A 9,854-nucleotide genomic window follows, 5' to 3' on the forward strand; every position below is an offset into this window, starting at 1 on the left:
CAATACTATTAATTACACAATAATTTTAATTTAGAATTTATATAAAGCTTGCAGATTTTTATATAATTTTTTTTATTAATATACTAAGAGAGTTAGTAAATTACTTTCCTAATTAGGATGGTGCGAGAACTTTAGTTAGCGACCTCTGTAGCTACTGGAAATTAGCTAATAGTAGTAGGGTCTTTAAAAGGAAGCAACCCCTACTAGGCTTTTAGTAGATAGATATTAGAAAGCAAAATAATAGAAATAAATTATAAATAGGATAGGGATAGGCGTTAGATTTCTTATAGTCTTTTCTATTTCTATATTACCTAATAGTTGCTAGCAACTTAAGATTTTACTAAAGAGCTATAAACCCCTAGCTTAAAGGTTTATAAACTACTAGGAGATAGCTACTAGTACATATTAAGCTAACTAGAAAGGATTTATGTATATAAAACTATACTGCTAAGCCTAGAGGCTGCATGCGTTGTATTATACATAGTATAATACAATGAATATAAATTTTTAAAAAAAGGAGTGCTCTTCCATTACTTCGACGCCTTTAGCCTCTTCCACTCCATTTTAAGACAGCAGATGCAGCACAGACAGCTAAGAACTGTGGGAAGGATAAACGTCTTCTGCAACGCTACGCCATACGCACTTCGCACGATGCTCACAAGTGGCTCAGGTACTGCGTTCGCCACGTTCGTCGGACCCGCTCTAAACACCACGCCCGCGTCCACGTTCGGGATGCCGTCTAACTTGCCAATAAGCACACCGCCAAACACGGCCTGTGCGGCCACGATGCCGAGGATGGTACCAAGGCAGTTTAGGAAAGAGACTAGTGCGCTGCCCAACACCATCTCTGAGCTCGGCAGGCTAAACTGCACCGATGTGTACGGGATCTGGTGACTGATGCCGGCGCCAAGACCAGCGATGAATTGAAAGGCGATGATATTCGCTTTCGGCGTGGACACAGAGAAAGTAGCCAGCAGCCCGGAGCCGACAGCGGAGAGGATGGCGCCAAAGTACATGAATGGAACGTAGTGGCCCAGCCACGAGATCAGAAAGCCGCTGATGAGCGGGCTGAACATGAGGGAGACGAGGAAGGGGAGGTTCTCGATCCCGGAGGTCTGCGCGGAGGTGCCCAGGACAGCTTGGAAGTAGAAGGGGAGGTAGTAGATGCCAACTCCGATGACCATTGCGATGAGCAGCATGAATGCCGCGCTCGAGAAGACGGTACGCTGTGCGAGTATGCGGTAGGGGATGGCAGCTTTGTCGCCGAGGTAGTACTGGTAGTAGAGATACCCAGCGAGTACAACACCGGCGCCAACGAGGCAGCCCAGCACGTGGGGGTCTGTCCACACGTAGACGGGCCCGGCCCATTGGAGGGCGAGGAGGAGCATGGTAAAGCTGCCGAGAAGGAGGACGATGCTGAGATAATTGATTTTGGCGAGCTTGGCCTTGAGAGGGAGGGTGGTTTCGCTGCGCTTGGGCAGGTCGCGGAAGAAGATGGTCATTAGCATGATGGCTATGAAACCGATGGGGAGATTGACCCAGAAGCAGAAGCGCCACGTCAGATACGAGTTTGTGAAGACACCACCGAGTAAGGGGCCTGCGACAGACGCGGCGCCGTCCAGGCTGGACACGATGGAGATGTAGATGGGGCGCTTGTTGACCGGTACGACGTAGCCGACGAGGACCACTGTGCCGATGTAGAGGCCACCACCGCCGACTCCGGTTATCAAGCGGCCGAGGATGAGGGCGGTGGATGAGGGAGCGAGGGCACAGACGATGGACCCGGCTTCGAAGAAGAGGACGGAAAGCATGTAGATGTATTTGACTGAGAAATAGGTATAGATTTGACCAAAGGCGGGCTGCATAGCCATGCTGGTAAGGAAGTATCCACTGCTATACCAGGCGGCATCTTCGAGGCTGTTGAAGTCAGTGGTGATGCGCGGGACTGCTTGAGCTATAGCATTGTCAGTACGTAACTAGACCGTATCTGAGGGTTTTCAAACATACCCAGGATGTAGTGATCCAGTGCCACGAGAAAGACAACTGTCATCATGCCAATGGTGACCATCACTAGCGGAAAGCCGCCCATGACGGCGGCCGCATCGTCGTCCCCACCTTCCTCCTTCTCATTAAGCTTTTCCTGTAGGGATTCTGGGTCTTGAGGAATATCAAAGGCCATGTTGAGGGCAACTTAAAGGTCTAGAGATCCGCGGTTAGGATTTGATTTAAAATGGCTTTCATGATCAGGCTCAAGGACAACCCGAGGTAGATAGGACGTCCTGCATACAACTAGAGGCATTTAAAAGCGAACTCAGTATCCGGAAGAGCAAGAGCTGCATATACTATCCACACACAATCGGACTCTGCACGCTTCGTTTTATCGCTCTAGAATGGAGGGTTTATCGATTAGCGCCCGAGCTGCCTTCGAAGTGCACATCGCTACAGTAATGAGCACAATCCTGGCCACTTTAATAGCCAAACTTGCACGACGAATATAGCGAATACGGCTATAGGGTATTAGAGCGATTTTTCTAGCAATCTACCTGCTACAACACCTGTGACGGCGCTAGGCGCGTCACCTGCCAAATTCTGCCTACCCTACAATTGGCTCGCTTACTACTAGCGCCTTAGCGGTTGACCTATATATTTTTTTACATCGGCCCTAGCGACCCCTTTTCCTTCACCTTAGCTTAGTATTTTCGTAATATAGCATTTGTTTAAGCTTCGATTTAGAGGCATTTATTTAAGCCGTAATATTATACTAAACTCCCTCTATATTGCCTAGGAAGGCCGTAAAAATATCTCATTCTAAAAAGACCTTTATCTATAACAACGCGTTAACGCGTTATACTTAGATACTAAAAGTCACTTACCCTATACTATATAGGAAGGCCCTAATAATATCTTACTTTGTAGGCTAGACTATATTTAGCCTATAGCCCTAAAAGAACCCCAGAATTAAAACTAAATTATAATAGTTTAACAAACCTTAGAAAGCTAATAATAGTACCTAAAGTAAGCTTATTAAAGAGAACTGCCTCTATTAGTTACACAAGGGGGATATTACGTAGCTACGGTTCGTAGAGAGTATGATAATTGTTATTTCTTATATTTATAGATAGGGGTAAGGGTTGAGGAACTTAAGGTTCCTCGCTATGGTAGTACCGCGGCAACACATGACGGCAACTTGCCTTATGTGACGGCAATTTGCCTTATATAGCGGCAATTTACCCTATTCCCAATACTAGCAACTCTTCTTTTTATGGTTGCCATTTATATATATATAAATAGACAGGATATAATGATACTAGATAGTGTACAACAAGACTAAACACTATATAACAATGCAGCAGTTGGCGAAGACGGGTAGGCCGCTAAGGCGCTAGTAGTAAGCGAGCTAATGGCGATTTTNTATCCNNGGGATNNAAAATCCTAATTNGCTNGATTAAGTTAGGGTCTGNAGAATNTTATACTCTAAAAAGTCTTAGCAAGAGAATCTAACTAATTAGACAACTTTAACCGCCGGTTAAAGTTCCTGGATATCTTAAGACCTTATATAACTAAGAAATTTCTAGGGACTCCCTTTTAACCCAACCTTTAACTTATATACGTAGAGTATTTATATTAATAAACGTCTCTAGTGCCTTATTTGGGTTTGCCTTTATTATTATATCTACCGGGTTATCTTAGCTATTAATCTATTAAATCTTAAAGAGTTCTTAACGCTTATAGGATTGCTAAAGTACCATAATATTAATTATAAGGCGCTTCTCTTTTGTAGTATTAAGCTTAACTAAACACTTATAGAGGGAATATAAGTCGGTGTACACGATTATAGGGATAACAAAAAGTTCGAGTTAATCTATAATTATCTTTAGGGTAGTTCTAATTGCAATTGCTATATTAACTCCGCTAACTATTCTATATATCTCTAACGCTAAAACACTTTGGGTAACGCGCTTACTCTTAGTTAAGCTCTAATAGATAAGATTGCTATAGATTATAAAGTTATTCTCTCTAGTAAATTCGTTTGCGATAATAATCTTATATCCTAACTAGGAGCTAAAATCTTTATTATTTATAAACGATCTATTAATAAATATAAAGAGCTTAGCGGTAGGAAGATTAATAGGCATATAGAGTAGTCCTTAATTAAGATGGTTTATTTACTAGAAAAGACGCTTATTTAGGGCAAGGATATTATCCTTAGTTGGTTCCTAGTATTAGGCGGTAATAGAGAGATCGAATAAAGCCTTAGGTTAATAGATAGAAGTAACATAAGCTCCGCAAGCGCGTTACTCTACATATCCTTGCTTTAGAAAATTAGCGTTAATAATATTAATCTTTTTACCTTAACCCTTCTAGCGCAGAGCAATAGAATCCTTATTTAAGGAGAGGATGCATCCATTAAAGAGTAATAGTGTTGTTAAACTAAGCTTTTCCTTTAGCTTTGCTATAAGATTTGCCTTTACTAGCTCGTCTTCTTTAAGAGCTAAGAATTAGTCGTCTCCTAAGATAATTATATTATTAGTTTATATACCGATAATTCTAAATAAAGTTCCTATAGTTATAATAAGGAAGCAGGGATCAAATATAGAAGTAGTTATTAAAAGCTTCTCTTTGTGGTGCTTACTATAGGTAGCCCACTAATAAGTTCCTGCTTCTGTAATTCTATATAGTGGCTTAAGCATAACCATAATCGTATCTTTGGGATATTAGTGGCGAATTTACTCTAGAAGGTATGCCAGTATTAAGCGCTAAAGGCGCGTCTCTAATTAGGTATAGGCCTAAGTAATATCTTATAAATAAACTACTATTCCATTCTTTATTAAGGAGGGAGCTAGTGTAATAATAACTCGCTAACTAGCTTGTTATATTATAGGAGATTACGTAAGAATTACCTCCTTACTATTATTATTATAACCTTAGATAATAAGCCTTAATTTCTTAAATAGGGCGTTAGTAGCTTTGCCCTTAATCTTATTAACCATTCTTAACTTAAAGATACGAATTCTATTAAACTTAGTAGGGTTATACTTCTTAAATTTAAAGACTCCTCTTATAATAAGACCGTTAATCTCCTGCTTGTCGGATGCTTGGAAAGGAGCTCCTAAGGTTATAATATAACCTTCCTTTCGGAGCTATTTTGCAAGCTTAAAGTTAGCCTTCTTTTTGGCTGTTATAAAGGCCATTAATAACTTAACTTTATTCTTAATGGCGGTAACAAATTATTCTTTAAAATTAATAAGGTATTAGTAATTTCGTAATCCCTTTAGGCGACCTCTACCGCGTTATAGTTATGGCGCATCTACTACAATTATATTAGGATTGTAGTCGCCTTCTAGAGTATATTAGTCGTAGTTCTCTTCTAGGGCATCTTCTAGGGCATTCTGTAAAGGCTTAAAATTATCATCTTTATAGTAAGGCTTAATAACAGTTAAACGGAATTAGGTAGGTCCGTAAGGCATCTAAATAGTATAAGTTTAACTATTAATTGTAATAAGTTAATATGGGCCTAACTATCCTCCCCTTTTATATTATACGCGTACTTTAGACTAGAGTAGCAGATCAAGCGCAGTTAAGGTATTTAGGCCATTTCTTATTCCTAGTGCGTTATTAACCTAGCGTATAGCATAGAGGCGTTATACCTCCTTTATTGCCTTACGAATCGCCTTAGCTTATTATATAATAGAGGGAGATAGTAAAGAATCATTAGTTATTCGTGGGTAGGCGCCAAAGACTAGCAATATAGGTATAAGTCCATCCGGGCCAGCGGAATTGTTAATAGCTTTAACAGCCATTTATAAGGTAAGTTCTTTGCTAGCGTCCTTTAGTTCTAAAGAGATAATCTTATATACGCGGCGTAATGGCGTATAATATCGCTCTACTTTTTTAATACTATTATATACCTTAACAGGGACTTCCTTAACCTTAATTGCTATTACCTTTATTTATTATTGGAACTCTATAGATAAGAAGTTCTTTTCTGTGTTATAGATGATTTGATTAGGGGGTCCTAGGTAGATATTAATCTAGTATAACTAAAGGGTATCCTATGCGTTCCTAGCTAATATATCCTTTAAGAATTATACGGCTTAGAAGGAGGTTAAGAAGTTAATAACTTAGAGTACTGGCTTACCGCTAAGGTATATAACGTCGACGATAATATAGAAGTTAAAGTTGTAGTTATCTTTAAGGGTAAACTTAAATCGGCTAGGGGACCTCTGGTTTATTTAGTAGTGGTAGTAGTATTTTATAAAATGCTTAATTACCTTAACTTTAACTTTATAGCCTACTTGCTAAAGAACCCTAAGCAATTAGTAAACTAATAGGTAACTAAAATAATAGTGTAGTTGGCGTAACTCTAACTTAGTTAAATGGCTTTAAGCAACACTCTTTTCTGGTTATTAAAGGAGTAGCTAAGGGTAACCCTACTTACGTATAATAGGCACCCGATTATCTCCCTATATAAGCATATTCTTAAGGTTATTAAGCTTAACGCCTAGTTTATCTATATCTCTAATGTAAAATAGAAATAGGGTATTTATAGGAACAACGTAAAAAGTAATGTACCCTAAGGGGGTTTAAACCCTAATTGTGCTAAGAGAGATCGCAGTACCTTTGCTAAAACGAATCGTGTGTTGGCCTACCGTTAAATAGTTAATCTAAACAAAGCTATTAAGCTGCTAAAGGGCTCGAACTTAAGGTTCTCCTACTATAGATACTCCTGCGGCTCCAGTATCCGGCATAATACTATAGAAGACGTTTGCTAAGTATCTGTTGTCAAAGGAAAACGCGGAGCTCTCCTTTGGCTCGTTAAAAATATCTAACTTTATAATAAAATGGAGCGTAGATTAGTTATTAAGAATAGCGACGGTTTGTATACTATTTACCTCACCATACTTAGTAAAGTATTAGTTAGGTAAGTAGTCCTTAATTTCTATATCCATAAGGAGCTGTTCGGTCTTATTAACCTTACCCTTAAGGTCTTTTACGCCTTCATATTAAACCAGGAAGCTTTAGAAGTAGGCTATAGTAACCTTATAATTTTTAATGTTTCTTATACTTTAACGGAACTTATTATATGCCTCTTTTTGCTTATTAAGGGAGTGTCTAGTTAACTAGCAATTTGGCTTTTTATAAATATAGTACTTCTTCTAGCGATTACTTTGAAATGAACCTCTATAAGGACCTCTATAATTACCTTATGGTCGACGTTAATCGTACCCTTTGCCGTATTCCCTACCACGGCCGCTATATATTTAATTAGTCTAGTTATAATCGTATTAGTTAGGAATGCTTAGTTAGGTAGGGCTTTTGGTATAGAGCTATTAAGATTCTTATATTTGTATTATAGTACCTATAGCGGAGCGTAGCTNAGTATATACTTCTTTAAACGTGTTTATAGGTTTATATAGCGCCAAGTTATACTTAGGAACGCTATAGCATGCTAAAATAACCTAGTCCCTTAGGCTGTTCTTATTTTAGTAAGTTTTGGTAAGTCCGCGTTAGATTTTCTAGAGTTTATTAAAGAGTAGTTAAAGGTACTCTAGGCGAGTCGTTATTAGGTTAAAAGCAATAACTCTTTAGAATATAGTCTCCCGCTATTTAGATATATAGAGTTAGCAGTTTTTATTGGTTTTAAAGTAGGCTCTAGTAAGCTAAAGCATTATATTAAAGCTATAGTTTTTACCTACGATATGGTTATAATAGAACATCGCCGCTCGTCCCTTTAATATAATAGAGAAAGTATAATAAAACTAGTGGCGTTAAATTCTAACCTTATTGTAGCAGTTATAAAAGACCTATAGTTTTACTCCAAGTATATTATATAATTCTCCTTTAAACTTTTTCTCTTCGTCTAAATATACCTTTATTAGATTTATAACTTCTTAAGATAGAGGCTTATTAGTTGGCTAGGATAGAGGAGTTAAAAGTAGTAAAGGTAGAGGAAGAGCACCTCTAGGTAGTAGAGTACCTTTAGGTAGGAGAGTAGCGTTTTAGGGGTTTTGTTTTAAATTAAAGTTGCCTTCTAAAGAATATAGGTTAGTTTTAGGTTTCCGTAGTTAACGTATAATCTTAGCTTCCGTCTATACTAGTTCTTTTATACTAATAAGAACGGCGTAAATATTACTAGTAATTAGGTTACCATCCTTAGTAATATACACCCCATTCCTTCAGAGGGAGTCTCGAAAATCCTAAATAATATTAATATTACTAAGTGCCTAGGTGTCGGCGGTCCATCCTATAAAATCCTCCCTAAAGTATTCCCATAACTATAAATCGGCGTAATAGCTATCTTAGTAGAATAGAATATAGTATAGGAGAAAGCCGTTAACTTGTTTTGCGGTACAGGTTATTATATTAAAGGTAAATACGTCCTAATCTTTATTAATGAGTTTCGCGTATATAGCTACCCCTAGTAGTAAGGAGTCTCTCTAGTTATTCGGAGTGGCTATAGTTATATCTTTAGAGGAAGGGAATATTGGTAGTATAGGGATTGTCGTTTAGTACACGTTTGTGACGTATATTTACGATTATAGAGCTTAGAACTAGTTCTGGCCTTAAATTGCGAAGACTTATAAAGCGTGTTGTTCTGCGTAATAGACGCAAGAATCTATAATCTAGGGAAGGCTTAGGACCAGTTCTGGCCTTTAGATCCTTAGATTTATAAAAGAGTTCTATTTAAGGTTTAGAACCAGTTCTAACCTCAAAAGACAGCTTTCCTTAGTACGAGTAGCACTGGTATAGTGGCTTATCTCTTCTTAGTAAATACCTAGCTGTTCTATAGCATAACTGTAAAGTTAACTACTAATTAGTATTAGTTATATAAGGGGGATATTACGTAGCTATGGTTCGTAGATAGTATGATGATTGTTATTTCTTATATTTATAGATAGGGGTAAGGGTCGAGGAACTTAAGGTTCCTCGCTACGGTAGTGCCGCGGCGACACGTGACGGCAACTTGCCTTACGTGACGGCAATTTGCCTTACATGGCGGCAATTTGCCCTATTCCTAACAGCCTCTACCTAAGAGGAACCTAAAATCTAGTTAGGATTAAAAATTAAAGATAATAATAATACTATAGACGTGTTAGGTAAAACCTAAATAGATAGTTATATAGCTATACGGTATAAGCGACCTAGGGATAACTTAGGAGTAACTCGCCTATAAGGCGCGTACTCTATACATATCTAGGGAAAACCCTTTCTTACCTTATATATAGGTTTCTCCTTTACCCTTAAGGATTTGTCTATTTATATAAGATATCCTATTATTCTATTATTAGATTCCCTATCTATATTCTTACCTTATATTTAAATCCTTACTAATCCCCTTAAAAGGATAGCTAGTTTAATTTTTCTATAATACCTCTAAAAAGAAGACTAATGCCTATGCCTAATAGTAATACACTAGCGATATAACTGTAAAACGCCTTAAAATCTGGTATAGATAAAGCCGCTAAAAGTATACTAGTAGAATCTAAGCCACCTTTTAAATCTTGAAATAATTAAATAGATATAAACGTTGGAGACTAGTTTAACTTATATACCTAGGCTTAAGAGGAGCCTAGTAAGGTTATAAGCGTTTTACTAAATACCACTAATATAAAGGAGCTAATAAGCCAGCTATAAAATAAAAAGCTAACTTATAAAGTATTATTAATTTAATAAAGCCCTCCTATTACCTCTCTAATAAGGAGTATAAGTTACGCGGTAAATATATACGCTAAATAAATCTTAACGCCTTAGTTAAGAAGTTACTACCTAATATTAGCGGTATTACTTAATAGCACTTTAACCAGTAGATCGCTGCAGTTAAGAACCCATTTAAGGTTAATAATACTAACTAT

At 37.8% G+C, this 9,854-nt stretch overlaps 1 protein-coding gene across 1 annotated transcript; it reads right to left on the reverse strand.

Annotated features, from left to right (window-relative positions):
* Positions 1 to 522: 522 nt before the first annotated feature.
* Positions 523 to 2,122, reverse strand: K441DRAFT_637991 (MFS general substrate transporter). Its single transcript, XM_067646524.1, has 2 exons — positions 2,008 to 2,122; positions 523 to 1,954 (listed from the first exon to the last, which is right to left on the reverse strand). The coding sequence occupies exons 1-2, from the start codon at positions 2,087 to 2,089 to the stop codon at positions 531 to 533; spliced, it is 1,506 nt and encodes a 501-aa protein (XP_067503323.1). The 5' UTR covers positions 2,090 to 2,122; the 3' UTR covers positions 523 to 530.
* Between the last annotated feature and the right edge of the window lie 7,732 nt (positions 2,123 to 9,854).

This window comes from Cenococcum geophilum, assembly GCF_001692895.1.
Source record: "Cenococcum geophilum 1.58 unplaced genomic scaffold K441scaffold_25, whole genome shotgun sequence".
Lineage (NCBI taxonomy): Eukaryota > Fungi > Ascomycota > Dothideomycetes > Gloniales > Gloniaceae > Cenococcum > Cenococcum geophilum.

What these genes read in the sequence shown, in the direction of transcription:
- K441DRAFT_637991 (XM_067646524.1), bottom strand. Translation starts at nt 2,089, where the DNA reads ATGGGCGGCTTTCCGCTAGTGATGGTCACCATTGGCATGATGACAGTT. An exon ending in ACTGGATCACTACATCCTGG is followed by an intron (nt 1,955 to 2,007) that starts GTATGTTTGAAA and finishes ACAATGCTATAG; the next exon opens with CTCAAGCAGTCCCGCGCATC.